Genomic DNA, 15,948 nt, shown 5'->3' on the forward strand with positions numbered 1-15,948 from the left:
AGAGGCCTTTATTCCAATTGGCTGCGGTTTATAAAACACACAAGAGTATTAACAGCACATCACTAGCATCGCTATCACTTGTGAACGTTTCTCTGCCAGGTGTACTTACACTTCTGCCGTACGTTGCATGAAAGAGAATAACAGCGCATCAGATTTTTATTTGTGTTTAATTGAGTGATGCTAAACTCACCTGCTGGTTTTGGGGACATCAAGGTCAACGGAAGCTCTACTGTGACGTCACTGGGGGGGACACCATTCAATCCAATGATTAAAAAAACTCTTTCTAGAATTATGTTTGCAGATTTACCTTGATGTTAGGCCACCCAGAAGGCTTTGGTGGGAGGTAAAACAAAACAAAAACAAAACCATTAGTTTCCACCATTTTAGCCCAGACTTAAGCAACATGTGTGTGTGTATTTAAGACGTACCCTCCTCCAGACACCATTAGATTGACTTTGACTTTGTAGGACACCACTATGCCTTGCATGTCCCTGTTGTCAAGGCTCCTGCAACGGGACGGAAGGAATAGTTGACCTTTCACAGCTTGCGTGAGGATTTGTTCTTAAGACTCTTGCTAAGTGGATGATGTAGTTGTATCACCGCCACCCAGTAAGAGGATATACAAGGGCGTAAGCCAAAAAGCTCAAGCATGCAGACTTACAAGGTAGTGGACGCCAGGTTAGTGTCCTCGTCCTTTAGCCGCCCGTCCACCGAGAGTCCGCGCTTCTCTTTGTTGTTGGCCAGCAGCGGGGTGACTTGGAACGACTTCTCGAACGTGGAGTTGGCGTTAATTGTCTCCCTGTGTATGAAATAAACAGAGTTGGAGCAGCGTTACCTTCATATAATCTCAGGGCATTCAGTCGATCGCAACTGGACTGTTCGGTTTGTCTTAGAAGACGTTTCACCTTTTAGGCTTCATCAGTTCATGCTCATAGAGCTAGATTGGTCAGATCTAGTCTTAGTCTTACATTGGTCACATCTAGTCTTAGATTTAGATTGGGCACGTATACTGTAGTCTTAGTCTTAGATTGGTCACATCTAAATTTAGATTGAGATTGGTCACATTTAGTCTTAGTCTTAGATTGGTCAGATCTAGTCTTAGACTTAGATTGTTCATATCTAGTCTTAGTCTTAGATTGGTCAGATCTAGTCTTAGACTTAGATTGTTCATATCTAGTCTTAGTCTTAGATTGGTCAGATCTAGTCTTAGACTTAGATTGGTCAGATTTAGTCTTAGATTTAAATTGTTCATATCTAGTCTTAGTCTTAGATTGGTCACATCTAGTCTTAGTCTTACATTGGTCACATCTAGTCTTCGATTTAGATTGGTCACATCTAGTCTTAGTCTTAGATTGGTCACATCCAGTCTTATACTTAGATTGGTCACATTTAGTCTTAGTCTTAGATTGGTCAGATCTAGTCTTAGACTTAGATTGGTATTATCTGGTCTTACATTTAGATTGGTCACATCTAGTTTTAGACTTACGGTAGATTGGTCAGATCTAGTCTTAGACTGAGATTGGTCAGATCTAGTCTAGCAGCTGGTGTCAATACCTCAGTGGGCTTCATCAGTTCATGCTCATAGACTTAGATTGGTCAGATGTAGCTAGTGGCTGGTGCCAAACCCCCAAATGTTTATACTCCAAAAAAAGGGAGTTAGAAGGAGGAGAAACATTCTGCTCACAGAAGGTGACCAGAATGCCATTTGTGCAATTTGGTTAGAACTGAATGGGATGCTAATGTGGGTGATTCCAGCTATTTTGGACTGGTAGTAGTCTATCCACAGTGATCGTGTGGAACACACTACCTCAATGCTAACAAGGGGAAATTACACTTCAACAACTGTCTTTGGCTTTGACAGTCAGGATTGTTTCTTTGCATCAAAACAGTTGTTTTTCTCACTACTATAGGGCAAAACCATCTTTGCGCAGGCACACCCTCCTGGTTTTGGAGTATAAATATTTGGGGTTTTGGCACCAGCCGCTAAACAAGATCTGAACAATCTAAGTCTAAGACTAGATGTGACCAATCTAAGTCTAACACTAGATGTGACCAATCTAAGTCTAAGACTAGATGTGACCAATCTAAGTCTAAGACTCGATGTGACCAATCTAAGTCTAAGACTTGATGTGACCAATCTAAGTCTAAGACTAGATGTGACCAATCTAAGTCTACGACTAGATGTGACCAATTTAAGTCCAAGACTTGATGTGACCAATCTAAGTCTAAGACTAGAAGTGACCAATCTATGTCTAAGACTTGATGTGACCAATCTAAGTCTAAGACTAGATCTGACCAATCTAAGTCTAAGACTAGATCTGACCAATCTATGTCTAAAACTAGATCTGACCAATCTAAGTCTAAGACTAGATCCGGCCATTCTAAGTCCAAGACTAGATCTGACCAATCTAAGTCTAAAACTAGATCTGACCAATCTAAGTCTGTGAGCATGAACTGATGAAGCCTACGCTGATTAATTAGATGTGACCAATCTAAGTCTAAGACTAGATCTGACCAATCTCAGTCTAAGACATGATGTGACCAATCTAAGTCTAAGACTAGATCTGACCAATCTAAGTCTAAGACTAGATCTGACCAATCTAAGTCTGTGAGCATGAACTGATGAAGCCTACGCTGATTAAATGCGAAACGTCTTCAAAGACAAACCAAACGGTCCAGTTGCGATCGATTAAAGGCCCTGAGATGACAATGAACCGGATGAATGAGAACATTCGTAGATACCTTCATCTAAATATTAACGAGCTATACTAGAATTTTCCTTACCCAAACTCCTCTGACAAGACAGCCTTTGTGTACATGTCAGACGAGTACAGCACCACAGAGGTCAGCTGGTCGACTAGAACGGGGTAAAACTTCAGTTAGAATGGTTTCCGTAAGAATTAAACCAGGTTTGCTAAAATCTTAAAATACTCACTTGTGACTTTGATTTTCTTCACAACTTTAGTGGTTTCATTGTTGATGTTGACCTGGACAGTGATGGGATCGCCGTGGTAATAGATCTGTGGAAAGGGACAAAAATCGCCATCACGCAAGTCAATACACTTTTCAACAAACTTGGACGAGGTATTGTAGCCAAAGTCATTTGCTGCCACCTCTTTGTCCAGGGAAGCTTCCATGTGAACGGGCTTGTCCGACATCATGAACTGCTTGGTTATTTCCGCCTTTGGTCCTGCGGCGTTTTTGGTTGGTGCGTACTGGATTTTTCGGATCATCAGGCGACAAGTATCCCTATACACATATACATACACTTGATTTATTTCAACATATATAGGTTTCTATGTACATGGGTCAATGACATGACACACAGTCGTGGTCAAAAGTTTACATACATAATGTCATGGCTGTCTTGAGTTTCCAATCATTTCTACAACTTTTTTGTGATAGAGTGATTGGAGCACATACTTGTTGGTCACAAAAAACATTCATGAAGTTTGGTTCTTTTATGAATTTATTATGGGTCTACTGAAAATGTGACCAAATCTGCTGGGTCAAAAGTATACATACAGCAATGTTAATATTTGCTTACATGTCCCTTGGCAAGTTTCACTGCAATAAGGCGCTTTTGGTAGCTATCCAGAAGCTTCTGCCAAGCTTCTAGTTGAATTTTTGACCACTCCTCTTGACAAAATTGGTGCAGTTCAGCTAAATTTGTTGGTTTTCTGACATGGACTTGTTTCTTCAGCATTGTCAACACGTTTAAGTCAGGACTTTGGGAAAGCCATTCTAAAACCTTAATTTTAGCCTGAATTAGCCATTCCTTTTCCACTGTGTTTGGGGTCATTGCCCTGTTGAAACACCCAACTGCGCCCAAGACCCAACCTCCGGGCTGATGATTTTAGGTTGTCCTGAAGAATTTGGAGGTAATCCTCCTTTTTCATCGTCCCATTTACTCTCTGTAAAGCACCAGTTCCATTGGCAGCAAAACAGGCCCAGAGCATAAACACCACCACCACCATGCTTGATGGTGGGAATGGTGTTCCTGGGAGTAAAGACCTCACCTTTTCTCCTCCAAACATATTGCTGGGTATTGTGGCCAAACAACTCAATCTTTGTTTCATCTGACATCACATGGACAAAGATAAGACCTTCTGGAGGAAAGTTCTGTGGTCAAATGAAACAAAAATTGAGCTGTTTCATTACATTATACATTATAAAAATATACAGTCGTCCCTCACCACATTTTGCTTTAAATATTGTGGCTACACCACTTTTTGGGAACGACTTCACGGGAATCCATTTATCACAGTCATGTCCGACCCCAAATAACAGCCATAAGCAAAATACTTTATTTATTTTTTAATGGTTTTGTAGCTGATTATGATTGTGATTACGTTTAAAAATTAAATACATCTAAAATAAAATGCTGTGGCATATTTCTACATGTTAACGTTTTTATACAAACCAAATTAAGACCAATGTCTTAGAAAAAATATATCGCTCTTGAATCAACACCAGTAGTTAATACTATGATCAATGTTTGTTACGAAACTAAATGTGGGACATGAATAATAATGGAAGTGTTTGTATTTAGCATATTATCGGTAGAAATGTTTAACCAACACGTGTACAGGGATATTTCACCACTGTTCGTCTATGTCTTTACTGTGTATATATTTGAACAGTGTTCATGTTGTGTACAAGGTGTATTTATAATATGTTGTGTAAAGGAAATTTCACATTTCTATGAAGCTCAAGATCAGATCGGTGTCTCCTGGTTTTACTACAGCTTGTATTTGAGATTGTTTATAGGGTTAGGCCAAATAAGTGCTCAACTTCAGCCTAAACCAGTGGTTCTTAACCTTGTTGAAGGTACCGAACCACACCAGTTTCATATGCGCATTCACCCAACCCTTCTTTAGTGAAAATACAATTATTTTTTTTTTCAAATTCAAGACAAAGTTACATGTTTTTTTTACTTTTGCACAAAATGAACCGTGCATGAACATCACCTTGTTCAAAGAACAAAACCAACACAGTGCATGAACTCAACAAATTACACACGTGCAAATCAGATGGAAAAGTAGAGGGAACATTGTTTGGTGGTATCCATAATACGCCGATAAGGAGAAGTTTTTATTTACACGATGAGTCGGTGTGTCTTGACCTCCGCAGTGGAGGCTCCGCTGAACCCCTGAGGCCGACTCACCGAACCCCTAGGGTTTGATCGAACCCAGGTTAAGAACCACTGGCCTAAACCTTTTCGGTCTGTAAAATTGTCAATTCATGAACGTGAAACTGTTTATTTTGTTGACCACTGACCGAATAAATAATTACCGAAACTAAACTAAATTGTCCAGCTACCAGTAATTGTATGGACTTTTATTGCAAAGTCATGAAATAACAGCGGTAAACAGAATTTTGCATCATTTGAAGGACCACAATTGACCTTTATGGCCGAATAAAACTGTTTTAGATCTTTCAAATATGGTTAATAGTCATGTACATTATGTTACCCTCTTTATGTCAGGTGGTACAACCAGTGTTGTTCTATGAAACTGTTATTTTATCAAGAAACTCTTTACTAAGCTGAAAAAAGCGACATGTATAAACTTGTTAGCAAAAGCTAATAAAGGTGTTCAAACAGACGCCTGTCGGGGTGGAAACTATCCATCAATCCATTTTCTACCACTTGTCCAGTTCGGGGTCGCGGGGGTTGCTGGAGCCTATCTCAGCTGCCACCTCATCGCAGGGCCAACACAGATAGACAGACAACATTCACACTCACATCACACACTTGGGCCCAAAACCCAAAACCAGTGAAGTTGGCACGTTGTGTAATTCGTAAATAAAAACAATGATTTGCAAATCCTTTTCAACTTATATTCAATTGAATAGACTGCAAAGACAAGATATTTAATGTTCCAACTGAGAAACGTAATTTTATTTTTTGCAAATAACCATTAACTTAGAATTTAATGGCAGCAAAAAAATTGGCACGGGGGCATTTTTACCTCTGTGTTACATGGCCGTTGCTTGGATGGCAACATATGTTGCTCCAAAACCTGTATGTACCTTTCAGCATTAATGGTGCCTTCACAGATGTGTAAGTTACCCATGCCTTGGGCACTAATACACCCCCATACCATCACAGATGCTGGCTTTTGAACTTTGCGCATATAAGAATCCGGATGGTTCTTTTCCTCTTTGTTTCGGAGGACATGACGTCCACAGTTTCTAAAAATAATTTGAAATGTGGACTCGTCAGACCACAGAACACTTTTACACTTTGCATCAGTCCATCTTAGATGAGCTCGGGCCTAGCGAAGCGTTTCTGGGTGTTGTTGATAAATGGTTTTCGCTTTGCATAGTAGAGTTTTAACTTGCACTTACAGATGTAGCGACCAACTGCAGTTACTGACAGTGGTTTTCTGAACTGTTCCTGAGCCCATGCGGTGATATCCTTTACACACTGGTGTCGTATTTTGATGCAGTACCGCCTGAGGTATCGGATGTCCGTAATACCATTGCTTACGTGCAGTGATTTCTCCAGATTCTCTGAACCTTTTGATGATATTACGGACCGTAGATGGTGGAATCCATACATTCCTTGCAATAGCTGGTTGAGAATTGTTTTTCTTAAACTGTTGGACAATTTGCTCACCCATTTGTTGACAAAGTGGTGACCCTCGCCCCATCCTTGTTTGTGAATGACTGAGCATTTCCTGGAAGCTGCTTTTATACCCAATCATGGCACCCACCGGTTCCCAATTAGCCTGTTCACCTGTGGGATGTTCCAAACAAGTGATTGATGAGCATTCTTCAACGTTCTCAGTCTTTTTTGCCACTTGTGCCAGCTTTTTTGAAACATGTTGCAGGCATCAAATTCCAAATGAGCTAATATTTGCAAAAAATAACAACATTTTTCAGACGTTAAGTATCTTGTCTTTGCAGTCTATTCAATTGAATATAGGTTGAAAAGGCTTTGCAAATCATGTGTTGCTGCCATTAAATTCTAAGTTAATGATTATTTGCAACAAAAAAAATACGTTTCTCAGTGTGAACATTAAATATCTTGTCTTTGCAGTCTATTCAATTGAATATAAGATGAAAAGGATTTGCAAATCATTGTATTCTGTTGTTATTTACCATTTACACAACGTGCCAACTTCACTGGTTTTGGGTTTTGTAATATAAATCAGGTGGCACAACTGAAGAGAATATAATTTAAAAGTAATAAGATTATATTTTACATTTTGTAAATGTTTACTAGTCTTGCACACTTTAAAATCTTCACAATGGTCATTTAAAAGGGCTTCACGGTGGCAGAGGGGTTAGTGCATCTGCCTCACAATACGAAGGTCCTGAGTAGTCTTGGGTTCAATCCCGGGCTCGGGATCTTTCTGTGTGGAGTTTGCATGTCCTCCCCGTGACTGCGTGGGTTCCCTCCGGGTACTCCGGCTTCCTCCCACTTCCAAAGACATGCACCTGGGGATAAGTTGATTGGCAACACTAAAATTGGCCCTAGTGTGTGGATGTGAGTGTGAATGTTGTCTGTCTATCTGTGTTGGCCCTGCGATGAGGTGGCGACTTGTCCAGGGTGTACCCCGCCTTCCGCCCGATTGTAGCTGAGATAGGCTCCAGCGCCCCCCGCGACCCCAAAGGGAATAAGCGGTAGAAAATGGATGGATGGACAATGGTCATTTAAAACATTTTTAGATGCCAAGTAAGGAGAAATGAGCAGGACACATGCTTATTTGTTATTGACCAACAGTATTGACATGCATCAACCACAAATGCATATACAGTATTTATAGTTACCATGTTCACTACTATTTTTTCCATAACTTGGTACAAACAGTATATTTTGTGTAGGATTGTTTTGACACCACTACCTAGTTTTGCATTCTGCTACTGTCTGCACTTTACTGTGAAACCATTGTGGGATTAAAAAAGGCTTGTTCTATTATTGGTAACAGTGTGGCATACATACTTTTTCTCAATGACTTCACTGGCGCTGTTTTCTTCGTTGGCGATGTACGCTTTGACCTCAAAGTCCACCCCACAAGCCTGTAGAGGAGTGAAGTCACAGTGCACGTTTAACGTAGGAAGTACAGGTGAAAAACCGAAGAACAGGACAGGACAGTGGGACCTTGCCAGCATCATTTGGCCCAGGCTGTAAGGAGACGGAGCAAGGGAGGTTTGGTGGCATCTGAAACAAGGAGGAACCAAGCATCAAGACGGTGAACGAATGAAGACGTGATTAAGGAGTCTCCCGCACCTGGAAAGTAAAGGGATACCCTTGGTCCCCGACTTTCTTCAGGAGGGATTCTTGCATTGGCGTTTTTGACACACCGCCGTTTGTGGCCGGATACACCTGGACCCGATTTATCCAGATGTCTTTCCTGCAGGACAGCCCGATCACGTCCAGGTCCTCACTTCCATAGCGGAAGGCACACGCAAGGTATACGAAGACTACACACAGGAGAAAAACAATCGAGAGTTAGACATCGACTTAGACTTATAGACTTAGAGAGTTCTGGTGGTTTTAAGAGAACTTTGCAAGTTTTAACACTGGTACCTTTTTTGCCGTCAAGACCAGACGGGTCCACTTTTACAATTCCATCTGCAATTGAGAGAAAATCAATCAATCAATCAATAAATGTTTATTTATATAGCCCTAAATCACACGGAGGTGGACCGCCATCGCGCCCTTGCAGCCTCCGTCATGCAGTCCTTGTGGAGACCGTTGTGGCGACACCGGCACATATCTCGGGACACCAAGTTGAGGGTCTACAATTCCTCTGTCATCTCTGTCCTTCTGTACGGCTCGGAAACATGGCCGCTGAATAACATCCTGGCGGCCAGGCTAGATGGCTTTGATTCCAGAGCCCTCAGGAGGATAGAAGGCATCACGTGGAGCCAGCATGTCACCAACAAGACCCTAAGAGAGCTAACCCAACAGCTCCCAGCCTCTCGCCTCGCAGCAATGCGGCGAGTGCGCTGGTATGGCCATGTCATCCGCCTGCCGGGGGAACACCCCACGCGCAAAATCCTGGACTTCAACCCGCAGCGAGCTGGCTGGAGACGCCCTAGAGGCGCCCCCAGCACTCGCTGGCTGGATGTATTAGCCCAGGACCTTAAGGCCTGCAATGTGACTATGGCACAAGCTCAACACCTTGCCCACAACAGACCCAGATGGAGAGACCTGGTTGCTACGGTCGGCTCTATGCGCCCTGAAGTGCAAGAGGACTAAGTAAGTAAGTAAGTAAATCACAAGTGTCTCAAAGGACTGCACAAGCCACAACGACATCCTCGGTTCAGAGCCCACATAAGGGCAAGGAAAAAATCACAACCCAGTGGGATGTCAATGTGAATAACTATGAGAAACCTTGGAGAGGACCGCAGATGTGGGTGACCCCCCCCTCTAGGGGAGACCGGATGCAATGGACGTCGAGTGGGTCTAGCATAATATTGTGAAAATCCAGTCCATAGTGGATCTAACATAATAGTGTGAGAGTCCAGTCCATAGTGGATCTAACATAACAGTGAGAGTCCAGTCCATAGAGATGTCCCCAACCGATGCACAGGCGAGCGGTCCACCCCGGGTCCCGACTCTGGACAGCCAGCACTTGATCCACTATCCACTACATTCGGTTCCATGGTGACATTTGTGGCACATGTGCTCAAAAGTTTTATCATAATCAGACAAATTGTCAATGACTTATAGACAATAGGTTGCTAAATTACTAAGATGTTTAAAGTTAAAGTACCACTGATAGTTACACACACACACACACATTATGTGTGGTGTAATTACTCTCTGCATTTGACCCAGCCCCTTGTTCCACCCCCTGGGAAATGAGGGGAGCAGTGAGCAGCTGCGATGGCCGCGCTCGGGAATCATTTGGTGATTTAGCCCCCAATTCCAACCTTTGATGCTGAGTGCCAAGCAGGGAGGTAATGGGTCCCATTTTTATAGTCTTTGGTATGACTCAGCCAGGATTGGAACTCACGACTTACCGATCTCAGGGCTGACACTCTAACCACAAGGCCACTGAACAGGCTAAGTTTAGTAGTCTGACTGCCATGTTTTTCGACCAAACTTGCTAAAATTTTGCAGAAACTTGTTTGTTAGTCTGCTAAATGTGTGTACCAAGTTTTGTGGCGAGTCTGTCCATTATAAAGTTTCAGTGGGTGTTTTGTAAGAGCGGGTCAACAATTTCAAATCAATTAGACTTAGGGTTTTAATAACAGCATCAACATATGCCAGGAAAATACACTATATTGTCAAAAGTATTTGGCCACCCATCCAAATGATGAGACTCAGGTGTCCTAATCATGCTTTTCCATCTGGCAATCTGATGGACGTGTCCGGGTTTGGACATACTTGCCAACCTTGAGACCTCCGATTTCGGGACGTGGGGGGAGGGGGGTGGGGGTGGGCGTGGTCGGGGTGGGACGGGGGCGTGGCTAAAAGGGGAGGAGTATATTTACAGCTAGAATTCACCAAGTCAAGTATTTCATATATATATATATATATATATATATATATATATATATATATATATATATATATATATATAAGAAATACTTGACGTTCAGTGAATTCTAGCTATATATATATATATATATATATATATATATATATATATATTTATTTTATTATATATATATATATATTTTATTATATATACAGTATATATATATATATATATATATATATATATATATATATATATATATATATATATATATATAAAATAAATACTTGAATTTCAGTGTTCATTTATTTACACATATACACACACATAACACTCATCTACTCATTGTTGAGTTAAGGGTTGAATTGTCCATCCTTGTTCTATTCTCTGTCACTATTTTTCGAACCATGCTGAACCCCCTCTCTGATGGTGCAATGCTGTGTGGCACGCACAAAAGTGCTTTCATCAAATGCACTAGATGGCAGTATTGTCCTGTTTAAGAGTGTCACAACATTGCTGTTTATGGCAGACAAACTGCTTTACGGTATACAAAAAAGTGACTGCTGTTGTTGTGTGTTGTTGCCACGCTGGGAGGACGTTAATGAAACTGCCTAACAATAAACCCACATAAGAAACCAAGAACTCGCCCTCCATCATTCTATAGTTATAACGTGATTGGGCAGGTACGCTTTTTTATATTGTGGAGGACCTGAGTCTGCCTGAATTTCGGGAGATTTTCGGGAGAAAATTTGTCCCGGGAGGTTTTCGGGAGAGGCGCTGAATTTCGGGAGTCTCCTGGAAAATCCGGGAGGGTTGGCAAGTATGGGTTTGGAGGTTGCCAGGAGAACAGTACATTTCGGACAGCATTGTGCCGAGTGTGAAATTTTGTGGAGGAGGAATTATGGTGTGGGGTAGTTTTTCAAGAGTTGGGCTTGGCCCCTTAGTTCCAGCGAAAGGAACTTTGAATGCTCCAGGATACCAAAACATTTTGGACAATTCTATGCTCCCAACCTTGTGGGAACAGTTTGGAGCGAGCCTCTTCCTCTTCCAACATGACTGTGCACCAGTGCACAAAGCAAGGTCCATAAAGACATGGATGACAGAGTCTGGTGTGGATGAACTTGACTGGCCGGCACAGAGTCCTGACCCGAACCCAATAGAACACCTTTGGGATGAATTAGAACGGAGACTGAGAGCCAGGCCTTCTCAACCAACATCAGTGTGTGACCTCACCAATGTGCTTTTGGAAGAATGGTGGAAAATTCCTATAAACACACTCCGCAACCTTGTGTACAGCCTTCCCAGAAGAGTTGAAGCTGCAATAGCTGCAAAAGGTGGACCGACATCATATTGAACCCTATGGGTTATGAATGGGATGGCACTTCAAGTTCATATGTGAGTCAAGGCAGGTGGCCAAATACTTTTGGCAATATAGTGCATATAGCCAGAACCACATTGTAGGGGTGCCTCTTTTGACACATTTCCATCCTTTTGTGTGCAGTGCTTCATGAGCTTCTGGCAGTCCTGTGGATTGTGTAGCACTTTTACATGTAAAGATGCATGGATCATGACACCCACCAACCACGTCCACTGAATCCAGGTGGTCCACAAAATCTCTCTTCCCCAAATACAAGGCAATCTGTGGGTAAATTAGAAAAGTTATTAGGTCATGCACCAGATTGACTTTTAGGGTTATTTTGGACAGTACCAAAAAATAAATAGTCCTTCTCCCTTATCCTTAATTGTGCTAGGTCACAGGTGTCAAACTCAAGGCCAGGGGGCCAAATCTGTCCCGCCACATTATTTTATGTGGCCCGAAAAAGCCTGGAAATAATATGCGTTAATAAAATGCTTAATCTTTTCTTACTAAATATATTTGTTATTTCCCTTTTGACATTAAAAATCATGTACTGCGTGCAATTGCATATCTTTTTAAATAAAAATAAAAATATTATATTATCATGTATTCCAAAAAATGTTTTTGTTAAAATAAAGATAAATGCTGCACTTAAATATCTGCTTGACATATGATTTCTAAACAAAATATCAATGAAATTGTAAGTAAAATTGACAATAGATTTTACAGTTAAATTCCGCCGACTGAGTTTTTTTTTTTTACCGTAAAATCAACTTTGGTACTGTTTTTTTCCCCTAAAACATTAAAAAACAAACAAACAAACAAAAAACATTAAATAAGATTTTACGGTAAAAACAAAGAAACTGGCAGCTCTGTTGTTTGAATTTTACAGCTAAAAACAGTAGTATTGTTTTTCCATTCCATTCCATTTATTAATTTTTTTTACATGCTGTAAAAAAAAACACTGCTTTTACTGTAAAATTTTGGTGACTAAGCTGACAGTTTTTAAAGTAAAATGTAATTAATTATTTTGCAGCTTATGTAAACAAATATATTGTTAATATATTATATATATATATATATATATATATATATATATATATATATATGAATATATATATATATATATATATATATATATATATATATATATATATATATATATATATATATATATATATATATATATATATATATATATATATATATATATATATATATATATATATATATATATTACTCATTGTTAAAAGTGGCAACCATAACTGCGATGTGGCCCTCAATGAAAACCAGTTTGACACCCCTGTGCTAGGTCATAGAAACAAGGTACTTACATGTCCATTGCCACTGGTCTTCTTGAAAACTCTGCAGCAGAAGGAAACATTTTCTTCAACACCAGCGCATTTTCTTGCATCGGCCTGACCTATTTCACCGAATGTCTAAATGGTGCTCAATAATTCATCACCATCTCCCCTGTACTATTAAGAATATGACATAATCCCTTCGGCTCTTGTACAGCCTCAAGCAAAGGCTTAATGCTCCGTGTTTTCTTTTCTCCCAGTTTGTGTGCCAGGTAATCCAGTTCAAACTTCTCCCACTGTATTGTAAATCTGTACGCTAGGATCAAATCTAGCAAGGTAACACAATCGGGATTTAAGGGGACTACAGATGAAAACTAGCCTTCTGGCTAATTCTGTTTTTTTTTAACCATGTGTAGTCATGTGATTTATGAAATTGCATTGTCTCCTTTGAAATAAACTAATCTAATCTAATCTAATCTAAACCCCCAGAGGGCACACAGGTTTGGGAAGTTGTTGGCCCTGAGCAAGGTGTTTTAATACAGAAGTCAACTCTTGGATTTAGTGTTGCAAAACTTTAATATCATTAATTATATACCCTTTAGTAAATACATCTCAGTGTTCAGTTCAGTTTCAGTTTATGTGGAACATGCATACGATACCATGTAATGCATCACATATTTCCAGTTGTTTCATTACAGCACGTCCGAAAAGGAGTAGGAAGAAGCAGAGCTTATTTAATCCTAGCCCTTTTCAGACCATTGCAATTTTATCCAATTTCCTTGTTCTCTGTAACAGAACAGTGAACAAATAAATAATATTAAATAATATACCGCAGTAAGCAAACAAATATTAAATACATAAGTAGTTTGTCTCAAAAAAGAAAAAAAAGGGTTCAAGGTGTTCATCATAATTCTTGTTCTGTGTACTTTGTGACCACTTGTAGTTTGAACTGTCTCTTAAACTGAATCATATTGGTGCTTTTTTGGATTTCTTTGGTTAATCCATTACATAATTTAATTCCACATACTGATATGCTAAAGGTTTTAAGTGTTGTACAAATGTTTTGAATTAGATTTTCCTCTAAGGTTATATTTCTCCTCTTTTGTTGAGAAGAATGTTTGTACATTCTTGACTAGCAGGTTATAATTTGCTTTAAACATAATTTTAGCTGTTGGCAAATGCACCAAATCGTTGAATTTCAATAATTGTGATTTAATAAATAAAATGTTTGTATATATATATATATATATATATATATATATATATATATATATATATATATATATATATATATATATATATATATATATATATATATATATATATGTGTGCATATATATAAATAAAAGAAATACTTGAATTTCAGTGTTCATTTATTTACACATATACACACACATAACACTCATCTACTCATTGTTGAGTTAAGGGTTGAATTGTCCATCCTTGTTCTATTTGTCACTATTTTTCTAACCATGCTGAACGGCCTCTCTGATGATGCATTGCTGTGTGGCACGCAAAAAGTGCTTTCATCAAATGCACTAGATGGCAGTATTGTCCTGTTTAAGAGTGTCACAACATTGCTGTTTACGGGCAGACGAACTGCTTTACAGTAGACAAAAACGTGACTGCTGTTGTTGTGTGTTGTTACCGCGCTGGGAGGACGTTAATGAAACTGCCTAACAATAAACCCACATAAGAAACCAAGAACTCGCCCTCGATCATTCTACAGTTATAACGTCATTGGGCAGATACGCTGTTTATATTGTGTGCCTGAATTTCGGGAGATTTTCGGGAGAAAATTTGTCCCGGGAGGTTTTCGGGAGAGGCGCTGAATTTCGGGAGTCTCCCGGAAAATCCGGGAGGGTTGGCAAGTATGATGAAGCGCACATTTGTAGTTGTTTCCCCATTATTCTACACTTGTTAACCAGTATTAATCTTGCTCTATGAACATCTTAAACGGCATAAGCAACCTCAAACAATATTCAATACAATTCTATAAATGCATCTCTGTAACTATTACTAATAATCCATCCATCCATTTTCTACCGCTTGTCCCTCTGGGAGTTGCGGGGGTGGACAAGTTGTGCAATTTATTTAATATCTAACACATATTTGTTCCTTATTCACCGTAGATGGTATTGTCTAATAAGAAAAAATTCACGCTATTAATCATCCAACTTAATGAACTGACTCAAACACCCTCATGCAATATTAGAGAAATATTTTAAGAATGCGTATCTATAAAAAGTACTCATATTACTATCCAATATTATGTTATTCCATGTTGGTCAATTCAAAAAAATATTAGAAAAAGCACTTACTTGGACATATTGATGGCTAAAGACGCAGTCTGCAAATAAACAATACAAACAGAAAGTCATATTTCCGTCCCATAATGACTTTCGTCGAACATCTCAACAACAATCGTACTCACTCACCTCTCGTCAGGTTTCTCTTCTGCAATGTGTGTGCAGTGTATGAGTGGCACTCCCTCCCCACGGCCTTTATAGTATGACCTCCGACCTCCACAGCTTACGCGGCGTTTCAAAGAAGGTTGTTTTAGAGCAAATCAGATTAATTAATTAGAATGCTCCAGCTTTGGTCCTTGGCGTGTGTAAAAATAATTTTGAGTCATGTGACTTGCGAGGGCCTTTGCTAAAGCTATGCCAGTCACCTGGTTGTGTTGTGTTGGTAGGATTGCAGTCGTCAAATAATACTGTAAATGAACAACGATGGTCATGAAATATAAACGTCATACATAGATCAGTGTTTTTCAACCACTGTGCCGCGGCACACTAGTGCCGTGGGAGATTATCTAATTTCACCTATATGGGTTAAAAATATTTTT

At 39.7% G+C, this 15,948-nt stretch overlaps 2 protein-coding genes across 2 annotated transcripts in view; one reads left to right on the forward strand and one right to left on the reverse strand.

Annotated features, from left to right (window-relative positions):
- Positions 1–15,948, forward strand: part of inppl1b (inositol polyphosphate phosphatase-like 1b) — a 148,134-nt gene that overhangs the window by 1,808 nt on the left and 130,378 nt on the right. The window lies entirely within an intron of this gene.
- Positions 75–15,570, reverse strand: arr3b (arrestin 3b, retinal (X-arrestin)). Its single transcript, XM_061930185.1, has 15 exons — positions 15,539–15,570; positions 15,422–15,450; positions 13,134–13,164; positions 12,021–12,081; positions 8,540–8,584; positions 8,240–8,433; positions 8,111–8,170; positions 7,952–8,028; positions 3,114–3,249; positions 2,936–3,020; positions 2,785–2,857; positions 662–799; positions 429–506; positions 308–331; positions 75–240 (listed from the first exon to the last, which is right to left on the reverse strand). Exons 2-15 carry the CDS (start codon positions 15,427–15,429, stop codon positions 75–77), a joined length of 1,176 nt encoding a protein of 391 aa, XP_061786169.1. The 5' UTR covers positions 15,430–15,450; positions 15,539–15,570.

The sequence above is a fragment of the Nerophis lumbriciformis genome, linkage group LG36, assembly GCF_033978685.3.
Source record: "Nerophis lumbriciformis linkage group LG36, RoL_Nlum_v2.1, whole genome shotgun sequence".
In the NCBI taxonomy this organism is placed as follows: domain Eukaryota; kingdom Metazoa; phylum Chordata; class Actinopteri; order Syngnathiformes; family Syngnathidae; genus Nerophis; species Nerophis lumbriciformis.